At 40.7% G+C, this 14,229-nt stretch overlaps 2 protein-coding genes across 7 annotated transcripts in view; both read left to right on the forward strand.

Annotated features, from left to right (window-relative positions):
• Window positions 1–7,384, forward strand: part of plch1 (phospholipase C eta 1) — a 65,937-nt gene extending 58,553 nt beyond the window's left edge. For 3 of the 6 annotated variants that reach the window (XM_004075598.4, XM_011482479.3, XM_011482476.3), the window contains 5 exons: window positions 368–514; window positions 1,770–1,849; window positions 1,973–2,032; window positions 2,435–2,822; window positions 3,614–7,384. In XM_004075598.4, coding sequence (XP_004075646.1) covers window positions 368–514; window positions 1,770–1,849; window positions 1,973–2,032; window positions 2,435–2,822; window positions 3,614–6,222 — 3,284 coding nt within the window. In that variant the 3' untranslated portion in view covers window positions 6,223–7,384. Of the gene's footprint in view, window positions 1–367; window positions 515–1,769; window positions 1,850–1,972; window positions 2,033–2,434; window positions 2,823–3,188; window positions 3,217–3,613 lie in introns of all 6 variants that reach the window. The other 3 variants (XM_011482480.3, XM_020708209.2, XM_011482477.3) reach the window with 3 other exon arrangements.
• Window positions 7,385–10,551: 3,167 nt separating this feature from the next.
• LOC101170609 (extracellular calcium-sensing receptor-like) lies at window positions 10,552–14,065 on the forward strand. Its single transcript, XM_023961840.1, has 10 exons — window positions 10,552–10,735; window positions 10,807–10,898; window positions 11,120–11,299; window positions 11,373–11,561; window positions 11,654–12,112; window positions 12,255–12,464; window positions 12,583–12,706; window positions 12,800–12,993; window positions 13,088–13,369; window positions 13,454–14,065. Exons 1-10 carry the CDS (start codon window positions 10,552–10,554, stop codon window positions 13,874–13,876), a joined length of 2,337 nt encoding a protein of 778 aa, XP_023817608.1. The 3' UTR covers window positions 13,877–14,065.
• Window positions 14,066–14,229: the final 164 nt, after the last annotated feature.

Here is a 14,229-nt window from a genome sequence, read left to right on the forward strand (position 1 = left end):
ACGAAAGCAAGCCTTTTTTATTTGCATCTACATTTACACTGCATTTTAAAATGGGCTGTTGAGAACAGCCAGCATCAAAAATCAAATGAAATAATTAGAGCCACAAAGGAAGCAAAATGGAGCGATCTGCTGGTTTGACCCCTAACATGTCTCCAGAGATCAAGGGCCCCCATTGGGGGGGAAGGGAAAATCTCCTCAGGGAAAGGTTATGGAGCCCTGGGAGCTTAACAGCATTATAGGATTAGTGCACAGATCATTGATCACTGAAATGCATCATTTAAGTCTTTGAGTCTGTTTTATTTTAAATGTATTGCTGTAGGTTGTTTCTCTTTAGATATAAAATAATATAAATTTGTGTGATGTTTAGGTTTCAACCCAGTGTGGGAGGAGACTCTGTCCTTCACACTTCACATGGCTGAGGTGGCACTTGTGCGCTTCCTCGTCTGGGACCACGACCCGATTGGACGGGACTTCATTGGCCAACGGACTGTAGCCTTCAGTAGCCTGATGCCTGGTCTGTGCAGAATTCCTGATGTTGTAGCTTTTAACAATTACAGTCTATCAATAGCACAGACAGAATCACATCTTGCCTTATTGATTTTATTCGGCTCACACAGGTAATTTCATTGAGACACGATGTTTCATTTCAGAGAGAGCCTTGGTCAAAAAGCATGTAACAGCGAATGTGTAAAGACAGAAAATTAGATGTCTCTTCTTAAAAAATAAAAGACATCAGATAAACAAATATAAATATTTATTTAAAAAACATGTCTTAAACTCTGATTAAGATTGCAGCAACAGAATAGAAGACACTTTTTTTTTTATCAGATAATGATTTGCTGTGATGCAGTCCTAGGAATGCAAGCTGTGACACTTTAGTTGATTAGGGATTGAGGGGTTAAACCACTTCATAGCTCACCAACTCACCCATAGCTCAGAAGATAGGTTAAATGCAGGGGAAAAAACTGATGTGTGGCAACTGATGAAAACATGGCATTTTGCTGGAATCCTGGATCAGGTGGGGATTGCAGCAATGCTTTACAAAACCAAGCATTCTAAGTTGTGTCAACAATATGCACCAGTTTAGAATGAAACAGCTGAGGTTGGAAATGGTCCAATCTCACTCATTGGGACATCTGATAATGTACACAAATAATACAAATATTATCAGCAAATCAATGTAAATTGTAAAAGTCCCATTATTTGTCACACACCTAGGTGAGTGAAATTCTTTCTACGCATTTGACCCATCCCCTGAGGGGGGCAGTAAGCTGCAGACAGCCATGCTTGGGAACTATTTGGTGGTTTAACCCCCCAATCCAACCCTTTAATACTCAGTGTCAAGCAGGGAGGCATTGGGTCCCATTGGGACTGGATTTGAACTCACGACCTTCCAGTCTCAGGGTGGACACAATGCAGACGGAGAAAACCACACAACTAGAAACACGATTTAGAACTTAAAAAAACCTTTTGATAACCAGCAAATAAATGATCCAAAACACCTAATCCTTAATAGCACTATAACAGCACTGCCACAGTGTTGCTCCATTTTATTTTGCGAAGCAATGACACAATTGCTTTGTATAGTAAGCGACCTGCGGCTTGGCTAGAGTATTTTAGTCATCTTCATCAGTCAGAACTGACCCTGAACTCCTAATGCCCTCTCCTGGAGGCAGCTATGGCACAATCAGCCGCTTGATGACCACTGTTATTTTTCTTTTGCGTGTGCTTCAGGTCAGAACTTGTCTATTTTCATTTTTGAACAACAGGTTTCAGACACGTTTACTTGGAAGGGCTAACCGAGGCTTCCATCTTTGTGCATGTGTCCGTACATGATGTCTATGGGAAGGTGAGCTCTCTTGTCTTAATGCAATAGAAACCCTCTCCTGACCTCTTGTGTACATTAACAATTTGGGGGTCTCCAGAAAATGTGCCTTTCTATTCATATTAAAGCTCTTCTTTGTCTCTCTAGTGGAGCCCATTAGTCCTGAACCCCAGCTTTACCATTATGCACTTTTTAGGAACCAATAAGGTATCCTGTAACGTTAGGTTGATGCTGCATGAAAAGTGACTGCATGGTGCATTTGTGACAACACTGTTAGCATCATATTTAACTGTGGGTATTGCCATGCATTTTGCCTTGTTTTTTTGTTTGTTTGCATGTGTTTTATACATATTATTGTCAAATAAAGCAACTGCTGTTGTGTTTTAGGCAAACATGCACTAAAAAATTTGCATCCTGCTTTCTGTGCAGCAGTTAAAGAGTTGGGGTGCCACCTATTGGAAATGTTCATAAAGGCATGCATTTGTTAATTATTATTTCTACCTGGTTTTTCATGGGTGTAAATACATTTTAAGCACTTAATGAGTGTCTTCTGATCCAAACTTCCTCTCTGTTAACCTTTCCAATGCTAATTTGCTTGTTGTTTTTCAGAGTAATCAGCTGCGAGGTATCCGAGGTTTCTTCAATCGATCCTCAAAGTCTTCCGTGGACTCAAACTCCAGCGGACTGCGGAAACGCTCCATCAGCGATCATCTACTGCGGCGCACAGCGAGTGCTCCTGCAAAGGGACGGAAGAAGACCAAGATGGCGCTATCAGAGTCTGTTGCCTCAATATCTGACCATAAGAAAGGCAGCGGTGCAGGGCAGGGAGGTGAGGGAGTGTCAGAAAAAGAAGGAGGAATGCGAAAGCCTCTCCAGCCTCGGCCCCCTCTTATCCACAGACCTATCTCAATGCCGTTAGACAAGCTTCTTCAAGGACAGCTGTCCCTCTGCTCCCCAGACAGCACACAGAACGATATAGTCACTGACACAGTCACTGGTGGGTGTTTGCATTTTTATTTAACTAAAACTTAGGGTTTAGTATGTTGTAGTAATAATAAAGTGCAATTTATTGGTACACTGGTTTTTACCAATTATGTGACATTAGTCCCCACTGGGAACAATTTGTTTACAAGTTTATGCTAACAAAGCAAGTCAAATTTGATTAATAAATACCTTTTTTTTGTGTGGTTTTCTTAAAGTTTTTTGCCGGTTCCTGTATTGCATAATATTGAATATACGATGTTTCTACCCGCTCCTTGCTAAACAATTTAAACTGATTTGCAACCTAGACCACAACCTTCTTACCGTGATACCTTAACATGCTTTTTCTGTCCCGTCTTCATTTGTTGTGTTGCCTCTATAGTAGAGAACTGACTAGGATGTTCCTGCAGGTAATCTCAAATACGTCTCGTGTAAAAGGTTGCATCTTCCAAGTACATACCAGTATTTTGTTTGCCCAGTGTATTTTGTTTGAAAGTGGTCAGAGAAATATATTCATGTGCCCATTATATTCCATTTGAGCAAAAGTGATCCCAAGCAATGCCATCCTTTTTTTCCTAATCTGGTATTTGCAAACATGAATGCTTTCTTGTTTTCAACCCCAGCAGCCCCATATCCCTGCTTTTGTTTGACCGTTGTTCTTGGTGATCCATTCGTCTTGTATTGTTATTGCCTTGTATTAGTGAACTGTTGATTATTGCAATTTCCTAGTTTTCGGCCTGATTGTTGCATCAAATAAAGCATGAAAGTCTTTTTTTTTTTAATCCACTTTTTCTCCTTTGTTAACAGGAACCGGTCCATTTGACCGGCCCAGGTCGTCCTCTGTGGACCTCTTCAATAAATCTTCTTTCCAAGTTGGAATATGCATCTCTGGTCCCTCTGAGACACATGAACATAAGGAGTCAAGCCACTCGCAAGAGGCTTCCTATTTAGTCATTGGTGATGACGAAGTGCAAAAGGAAGAAGACTATGTCAACTATCAGTCAAAACACAAGAGATCAAACATCTCAGCAAGAGAAGATAATTTTTCATCCCCCAAGTCAAGAAATACTTATACGAAATCAGACAAACCAGAGACATCATCTAACAGCACAGCATTCACAGTTGCAGCTTCTGTGTCCTCCTCCTCTTCCTCTACCACCTCATCAGTTTCGACTGTTTCCTCATTCAGTAACAAAATCTGCCCAAAGAGCGTTACCTCTCTGAACGATACCACCATCTCAAGACTCATTGATGCAGTTTCCTTAAGCAATGAACAAGACACATGCAGCTCCATTTCTGCTCTTCTTGATCAGTTTGAATTCAGTTTGGAAAAAAACAGCCTTACCCCGTCTCGGGTTTCAAATTTAAGACCCGAGTTAAGGTCTCCTTTTGAAACGAAAACATCATCCCATAATAAGAAATTTCTCCTCAGTCCCCGTGAAGTAGCTCAACAGAACAACAATCGGAATTCTGAGATGTGTTCACCGAGCTATAGTTCCCAGTCAGATCTAAAGGATCTTGCCGTCACCTCAAGCCCAGAAACGGCCGAGCTAGAGGAAGTCTACACCATTCTGGATGAAGAAGTTCTGTTGCCTCCATCAGTGCATAACCAAACGAAACAGATTAATCACATTCAAGCAGGAACTACAGTGAGTGCATCTTTGAGAAGTTTTAAATTCCCCCCAGGGAAATCTGTGCAGACTTTAGGTAAAGAGCACAGTATGGACTGGAATGATGTAAATAGAAATAGGGGTGAAAGTGTAGAGACAGAGGAGAGGGTGTATGAGGAGGTATTTGACCTGCCGGGTCCATTACCTAAAAAGAACCACTTAAGCTCCTCTTCAAAGAATAATTGCTTTCAGATTCTCCACACTTCAGCTGAAGAGGCATGTACAGAAGTAGAGCTAAATGTGGATGAGGATCCTTTGGAGTTTATGGTTACTTCACCAAGCAACCAGTACAAGGGGCTTACAAGTTCAACCAAGCGACATGCAATTTACCAAAACCACGAGCCCACTTTGAGCAATTTCCAGCAAAAACAGCAATCATCATTTGCTCCATCTCAGTATCCAACACAGTTTTCTCATGCAACATCTGCACAATGTAACTCCCCAGTAAACAACCATTGCAATTACATGTTCAACCATGAACAGCAGGTTACTTTCCAATCTTCCCATTGCAATACACTTTTATTGTCTGGGCCTTCCAACCTTAGCGCACTCCGTCAGAACAGTTACCCCACATCTTGGAGCAACACAGAGGTAATCAACAAAAACATCGACTTAAGTGTTTCCTGTGCAAAAGAGAGGAGCAACAGTTGCAGCCAGATTCAACACAAATCTCATGAAGATGGATCGGGCCATAACCCAATGAATCGAAAACAAGTGGGGTACTTTTACAATGGTGTTTCTTCTGCTGAGAGCATTCCAGACCATTCAGATTTATCTGTTAACAGATCTAGAGACAGAGACATGTATTTGCCCTTCTCTGAAAGTGAAGGCATGTACAACCTCATGGACTACGACTGTACTAGCCCTGTATCAAAGAGTTCAACATCCAGAAACATCCAGACATGTAACCAAAGTCAAACTAAACCCCCTATATCTGGTCAGTTGCATAGGGCTCCGCTCAATAACACCAGGTGCAAGCCACAGCCAGAAACCCAAACATTGATCCACTCAAATGTGGGACCTTTGAGAAGTTCCTTCCACTCCACTACCAAAGACTTTACAGCTCCCACCCCATGCAAGTCTAAGTCTTTGGGAGACTTGACCTCCGAAGATATTTCATGCAATTTTCAAAGCAAATATCACATAATTAGCCGCAGTTTCATAAAACCACAATTGAGGAAGCAAAAGCATGTAGACACTAAGGGGGATTCTGCATTTCACTCACAGCCCAGTGATCCACTCACAGAACAGCTGCGTAGGCTGGTCAGTCTGGAGGGAGATAATAGTGACACAGAAAGACCTCTGTCCCCTCAGTTGAATCAGGAAGCTCAGTCTCCATTTCTTCCAAGAAACGATTCCCCTCCAGTCCTTACCCGTCGTCTTTCCTCTCGAAGCCAGAGTCGAGTGCGTCACATAAACAGTCGTGCTCGTGAGAGGCAACAGGAAGCTATGAAATCCCAGCCGGAGGTAGTGAACTGTGGTACGGCCACCTCAGATGGAGTGGTGCTTAGGAATAAACCAACTTCACAGAATTTGTCAACAAACAGACACTCTACTGGTTCTTACATAGCTGGCCACCTTGATGAGATAGATGACAGGGGACTTCCCGAAGGTACTTGCACATTTCTACGCTACAGCAGTGGGGACCATTATGGAGATCTGTATCATATGGACGACTCTCTCCCATCTTTGCACTCTTCCCATTCAGTGTCTGAGCCTGAAGTCTATTTTCTGCTGAGATTGTAGCTTTGAGCTAACTTTGTATGAAAACATAGTTCAGTCAGTGAGATTTTAAGATTTTTTTTTTTAACTACTGTTGTACACCAAAAGCCAGACGACCATTTAAACTTGCAATTGTTCATCAGCATGTTCACTGACTAAGAGAATTTCCTCTCCTGCATTTAAAACCGTGGTCCGGCTGTTTCTGGTACTTAAAATAAACTGTGAGTGAAACATTGCATATAACCCATTGTTGAACCTTACGGCATGACTTCCTGTATGAAATGTCCACTATGACCTAGATGGCTTTGTGTTGTCTCTATTCAGTGTGTTAATGTACTTGGGAATGTGCAGTCCTTTCAAACAGCTTCTCGGACTGATTGTATAGATACGTGTTATCGCCATCACTGTGTCGTACCTTCCAATCTACAATCACAAACGTTGAAGCAAAAACAGACCAAGCAGAGAGAGAATGTCCTTGTAAAATTTGAATGTGTTGTGAGAACGAGCGATTACTAGATGGATTTTTTTTAAAACATCAACTGTAAGTCTTCCTTTTCCTTTTGGTGGTATTTTCATACTTGTGTTGTGTGTAAATTTCCTTGACATGCTTCTTTGTCAAGCTATATGTTACAAACCACTTCAAACTGTACATCTCTGTGCATGTTACGTGTGAACATGTCAAGCATGACTATGCACCTGTTTCTACTATAGATGTTGCATTACCTAAATACATTTGCACAGAACCAATGGAAAAAGGATATAGGGTTGTTGGCACTGGGTGCAACACAGTGCATACATGTCTGTGCTTGGACTTGTTACTTTTTATTACCTGTAGATTTTTCAAATCTGATGGAAAAAGTCAAATGAAAAAATAGAAGAAAAGAAAAAGAACTTGGGTTTAAATGTTTTTTATTTTTATAATTACTTTGATACAGATTTCAACAATGCCCTTTTGTTTGTTTTGGTTATTTTGTTTTATACAACTTAATCAGCAGAGCAAATAAATTGTCAGACACACAGGGCCATGCTTAAGAGTGCAGGGCAGCAGAGCTGCAGGTTTACTATTACTTTTTAGAGATTGTTTCAGTGTTAATCCATTTTGTTTTCTTTGTAATGTTGCTCATCGCAGACATGTGAGCATTTTCCTATCAATGCAATAAAACATTGAAATACATGATTTAACAAACTGTGTGATTATTTCTTATTTTGAAATGAAGACAGCTAGACCACTTTTTCACATTTATTAAAAGTCTGCCATTTTTCCACCAGCCACATTTATTGAATTGAGTTGTACAGAAGAATCTTGCAATGTTGTACAATTTAGCTATTTCATTTCAACAATTTACCAATTAACATAGTTGTTTATGTATATGTTACCTATGCAGATTCCAATTTGGGGACAATTAGGAAACATGCAAAAAGCAGACAAATCTAATTTGATAAATTTGTTGTTTGAATTTTCCATTTGTTTTTAAACATCTAAGCTCACTGATATAATTATAAAATATTAGTAGCCATTTTTCTAAAACGTTGCACTTGACCCCTCTCCTAGATGCTACTCTAGATGCTCAGCAGTATTTTCTCATCTGCTTTATAATGACCTGTTTGTTTATCTGGGACACTTTTAGGTATGAATATGACCGGGCGAATTTGAACAGAGTATCCATAAAAAAGAAAGCACACTTCATGCAGATCTCCTCAGTTTTCAAAGCTAACCTCCCTGAGTTGTTTGAGGAAATGAGTAACAGAAACTTGGTTAGAAAAATGATTCAATTTTTCTTATAAAGGTATTAAAAAAGTTTTAAAGGTTGTTGGAGCTCCTGGTGTAAAGCAGCATTCATTGCTGAGCAAACAACAAGCAGTAAAAATTAAGCATATTTTATGGCAGCATATTATAGTTGTCTGCATACACACAACTAGTAAAAGGAGTAAACAAATGGTTCCATGCCCAGTTGCATGTCAGGAGGGGTGGACTATGCTAATCACTTTATGGCTTCATATGGTCATGGAGGTGTGGCTCGTGCTCTAACTGGTTGCAATTTGTGTGTCCATCTGGATGTGGTGTCAAATTAATGATGTCTGATTTCTCTTCCTGGGTCCTGTCATGCAGCTGAACAAGGTCATTCTGCTGCACAGTGGAAAGACTAAACCCATCCATCAAAAATCATGACGAGGCACTTGCTTTCATCAGAGTTTGCCTCATCAAAGTTGAATCACAAAGTATCATATATGACCACTGTGTACTCATCTTCAGATGGCCACTTCCAGCAGGATAATGCAACCATGGCTGGCCTCCGCAGTCCCCATATCTCAACCCAAAATAGGGCACCTTTGGGATGTGGTGGAACGGAAGATTGGCCTCATGGATGTGCAGTCGACAAATCTGCAGCAAATGTGTGATGCTATCATGTCAATATGGACCAAACTATCTGAGGAATGTTGAATCTGTGCCACCAAGGATTGAGGCAGTTCTGAAGACAGTCCAATCTGGTACTAGGAAGGTGTTTATAATAAAGTGCTCAATGAGTGTATTTGTACAATGTTTTCCAGTTAAAGAACTGCTCACACTCTGCCAAATTCCAGTTACGATTTTACAGTCAAAACCATCACTCTATTGCATCAGGTTTGGCTGAAAAACAGGAGACAATTTCCTTTTTTTTTATTTTATTTTTTTTTTTCTCCAAAAAAAGGGAAAAAAAAAAACAGGAGACAATTTCCTGATGGAACAACATAAACAACTGAACAAACAAGAAAATAGTCTGTTTGTCTCCTCAGTGGAACCTTTGTGTCACCTCATAATAAGGTGTAATTATTTAACTTTAATTGAGATGGGTGGTTGCACACCTGTGGCCCATTAGGGCTTGCTACTAAGTTTGAAAGCACTTTTTCCAAACTCTGAGTTTTGGATTGTGACTCAAACTTCTGTCTAAATTTTAAAGTTTTCTTGAACAAAGTCCTAGTTTTAAAAACAAGAAAAGGGCCAAGTGCTACCTACTAGCATTTTCTTTCTGTCTTCTCAATGCACCAAGCTTGCTTCACTATTCTTGGGATGGAAACTTTCAGTGTCATGTGACCCAACATTTTGGTCTTTTCTGTTTCCACTTGAATGAATGCAGACTTCCTGAAAAGAAAAAAAACATTTATTGACATTTATAGACATTTCAAATTTAGCTACAATCTTTTCCACCTCAAAGTGACTTTTTTTTGCTTTTTTGTTTTTATGTATCCCTCCTAAATTAACGGACGATATAATCTATGGGATTTTCTTTCTTTGTGCTGTAAATATGAATACGTTATTGTCTTTCCTTTTGAGCTAAGCTGCTTCAATAAGAGAAAGGCTAAAAGTCTGTATATGACGATGTGCAACAGGGCAGTTACCAGGTCAGTAAACTAACAAACAATCAACATGTATGAAAAATGAACACATTTTCTAAGGTTGAAATGACTCAATAAATGAGTCATTTTCATTTATTTATTTATTATTTTATTTATTATTGAGGATTTGTTTATTTATCGCTTTTTTATTTGAAAAAATTAAAAAACACTTAACATTGTGTTAAAGTGAACCAACCTGTAATGCTCAGTGTTTTTGGACATCACACTTCACTAATAAATCTTATAATTGTTCTGCCTTTGGGGATGAAGAGCAATTTTGTTTCCTAGGATTCAGTTCAGGGCTTTTCCACAATTATAAATACCCACAACAACATTTTTGTTATTCAGAGCAGGAGGAGGAAGGTGTCTCAGTTGAAGCATCCTGCCATCATTATTTTTAGTATGTCTTGTTAGGATTAGCTGTTTCCTTTTTTTTTGCATCAATGAGTTTTTTAAGTGTTCATTGAATTTAACTTTCACCCTTTCTCCCTCTTTTTTGTATTTTATTCTAAAATATATCAGAGGTCAAACTTGGACTCATCCAAAACAGCTCCACTCATGTCTTGGGGCTACCGCCTTGTCACTCTGTGGACCAGCCACGCTCCGTCTCTGCTTCTGGTGGGGCTTTTGGGCAGACAACTGGGACTGCAAGCAGGTTTTCAGGTTGTTAAGACTACGAACTGCTCTCGGTGGGGAACACACAGCGACAATGGGTTGTTTGAGGATGGAGACATAATAATCGGTGGGCTCTTTAGCCTGCGATATACTCCACCAAGTGTGGATTATAGCTTTAAGCAGCAGCCAGACAACAAACCTTGTACAGGGTAAGAGTTTGGACTTGAATTTTCCTGCTTGCTGTGTTTTCTTTTATAATTATGTAAATTTTCTGTTAAAACATACACTTGTTGTACTCATATATCTTTTATTATTTCCTGTGTTCTCAGTGTGCAAAATCTGCCCTTACAGTACATCTATGCAATGCTATATGCACTGGAGGAAATCAATCGCAGTTTGACCTTGCTACCAGGTGTAAAACTGGGATATCAGATCCATGACAGCTGCGCACTTCCTGCTTGGGAACTGAAAGCTGTTCTGTCTATGGTTGGCGGAAACACTTTCACCTGCGACACAGAAGCTGGAAACGGAATGGACATCGGACAAGGTATTTCCTTAAACGCCGGCATGGAAAGTAGCCATTACATTGAATTAAATCTCATCTTGTCCTGTCTGCAGGTGATAAGCCCATCCCTTTGATCATTGGTGGTTCCAACTCTGTGACAGCGCAGATCCTCTCCAGGGTGCTGGGACCTCTTTCAGTTCCTGTAGTAAGCTATTTCCTACTGTCTTTACCTAAATCGTCTTGGGTGTACACATTTTACAGTTCACATTCTCTTTCTTTTTCAACATCCTCCGTCCAGATTAACACATTTTTTCAACTTTGATTTTGAAAACATAACTGAGAGGGAAAAAAGTGTGTAGAACTAGATTTGTTGGGTAAAAAAAGAATTCATGCTTTTAAATAGATGACGTATTTTCTATCTCTTAGTTGAGTTACACAGCCAGCTGCCCCTGTCTGAGTGACAGACAACAATACCCTAACTTCTTCAGGACCATGGCCAGCGATGCTTACCAAGCCCGCGCTGTTGCCCAGCTTGCAATCCACTTCAACTGGACCTGGATTGGAGCAGTAATAGCAGATAATGATTACGGTCACATGGCAGTAAAGGTGACTCTTTCTTTCTTACACGAGGATGATGTAAAAATAATTATTCTTCATGATCATTTCCTCTGATCTGCAGGTGTTTCAGGAGAGCATTCAGGAAAATAGTGTGTGCCTGGCTTTTGTGGAGACTCTCCAAAGAGAAACTATAGTAAGTGATGCCAAACGTGCAGCACTCACAATTCAGGCCTCCACGGCAAAAGTGATCCTGATCTTCACCTGGTATACCGATGTGATTGAACTCTTCCATCAACTGTCAAAGCTGAATGTAAGAAAAGAAAAAAAATAAGGAATTAACCAAAGGCTGTTAAAAACAGACAGTTATCATGAAAAAATGTTTTATTTTTTTTTTATTTTTAGGTGACTGACAGACAATTTCTAGCCAGTGAGGCTTGGAGCACCAGCGGGGATCTTCTTCAAGACACAGCCTCACATAAAGTGGCAAGAGGTGTTCTTGGTGTGGCCATTCGAAGTACAGCTTTACCAGGGTTTGACAGCTACATCAGAAGTTTGAGCCCCCTTCTTCGGCCGAGTGATGAGTTCCTGAGGGAGTTTTGGCAGAAAGAATTCGGCTGTGATCCCAATACAAATGGGCCCACTCAGAAAGCTTCACTGCCACCATGCAAAGGGACAGAAACCCTGGAAGAAGTCCAAAATTTCTTTACTGACACCTCCCAGCTACGTGTAACGTATAATGTCTACTTGGCAGTTTATGCAGCAGCTCATGCACTTCACAGCCTTCTGTCCTGCCCTGAAAGAGCCAACTCTCCCGGAAATGTCTCCAGCTGCTCCTTTCCAAAAGAAATCAAACCTTTTGAGGTAAAAACACTTTGTAAAACTTGATGCCTCTCTGTGCTGCATGTTTGACATGCACATTTGCATGCAATTTTATGTCAAGAAAAATAGTCATAAAAATGTATGAAAATTTCAGTTTTCCCTGTCAGCTTTTTCATGCTTACAGCTAATGCAGCACCTGAGCCAGGTAAACTTCACCACCCCACAGGATGAACTATTTTACTTCAAAGGGGGTGATATCACTGCAAAGTATGACCTGGTGAACTGGCAGAGCACCCCTCAAGGGGGGCTTCGTCTTGCTTTGATTGGTCGTGTGGATGGATTTGACCTGCATCTCAATGACACAGCGATAGAATGGAGCACAGGAACCAGCCAGGTGCTAAAAAAGAAACCACATTTGTTGACAGAAACTGCAAATGTTCTGCAATTTAATTATGTGAAACTTATCTCATAGGCCTTTGACAAAAAAAAAGAAGTTATTTTTGTGTGTATAGGTGCCTGTTTCAGTGTGCAGTGAAAGCTGTGCGCCAGGCACACGGAAGGCCAGCCGAAAAGGAGAACCTATCTGTTGTTTTGACTGCATCTTGTGTGCCGATGGAGAGATTAGCAACCAAACCGGTGAGCTAAAGATTTCCGTCAGCCAGGACTGCTGACCTTCATTTTCAATTAATAGCAGTCTTCCTCTCTCTTGTGTGCATCTTCCTCCCCCAGGTTCCCTTCAGTGTGACCACTGTCCAGCCGAGTTCTGGTCGAACACTGAACGCACTGTCTGCGTCCCTCGCCAGCTCGACTTTCTTTCTTTCAACGAAACTTTGGGCGTCACTCTCACGGCCGTGGCTGTTTCCGGAGCCACGGTGACCACAGCTGTGTTTGTGGTGTTCCTTCACCACCGTCAAACTCCTGTGGTGAGACAAATGGGGATGACATGGAATATATTGTTCATTTCAGACAGATATTTATGAGAATAATTCATTTGTTTGTGCTGATTTGCATTATTAGGTACGCGCTAACAACTCAGAGCTGAGCTTCCTGCTCCTCCTGTCACTGAAGCTCTGTTTCCTCTGCTCACTGCTGTTCATTGGCCGGCCGTCTTACTGGGCCTGTCGATTCCAGCAGGCGGCTTTTGGGATCAGCTTTGTACTTTGTGTTTCCTGCCTCCAAGTGAAAACCATTGTGGTTCTGGCAGCGTTCCGCTCAGCCCGTCCCGGTGCTGAGGCTTTAATGAAGTGGTTTGGTCCAGGTCAGCAGAGAGGAAGTGTCTGCTTTTTCACTAGTATACAGGTCAGTCACTGTTAACAACAACAACATTTGACCTCCTCTTACTTCCTGCAACGTAAATAACCTGACAATCTTTTTACCATTAAGGTGGTCATCTGTATCATCTGGCTAACACTTAGCCCTCCAATACCTCAACCCGACCTGGAGATCCCAGGGTTAAAAGTCACCCTGAAATGTGCAATGGCCTCCGTGGTGGGTTTCTCTGTGGTGCTGGGCTACATCGGCCTGCTCGGCTGTACAAGCCTCCTCTTGGCCTTTCTTGCTAGGAAGCTCCCTGACAACTTTAATGAGGCTAAGCTAATCACATTCAGCATGCTGATTTTCTGTGCTGTCTGGGTGGCTTTTGTCCCCGCCTATGTCAGCTCTCCTGGAAAATATGCTGTTGCTGTGGAGGTTTTTGCAATCTTGGCTTCCAGCTTTGGTTTACTATTCTGCATCTTTGCTCCAAAGTGTTTCATCATACTTTTGCGGCCCGAGAAAAACACTAAGAAGCATCTGATGGCCAGGTAGCAAAAGCAAAAGTCATTGAGTGCCGAGTCGTGCCACCCTTTGGTACTGTTTTTTGTTGTATTTCAATTCATTTTATTTTTAATATTGGGTTAAATAACACTTTTTGTAATAAAAATCCATGATGACCCTGTCTGCTGTCAGTTAGGTTCTCAATTTTTGTGATTTGTGTTGTTAAAAATATTACGTAACGCCCTGTATGATAAAGAAAAACTAAAATGAAAAATAAAAATATAATAAAATAAGAACCTCTTTTGTTGGGAAATTCATTCTGCGATGTAAATCATAAATATATGCATATTATTAATGAAAATAAGGAAAGAGTTAGAAAGAAAACTTTTCACCAATTAGAAAAT

Source organism: Oryzias latipes, chromosome 13 (genome assembly GCF_002234675.1).
Source record: "Oryzias latipes chromosome 13, ASM223467v1".
NCBI classification, from domain to species: Eukaryota; Metazoa; Chordata; class Actinopteri; order Beloniformes; family Adrianichthyidae; genus Oryzias; species Oryzias latipes.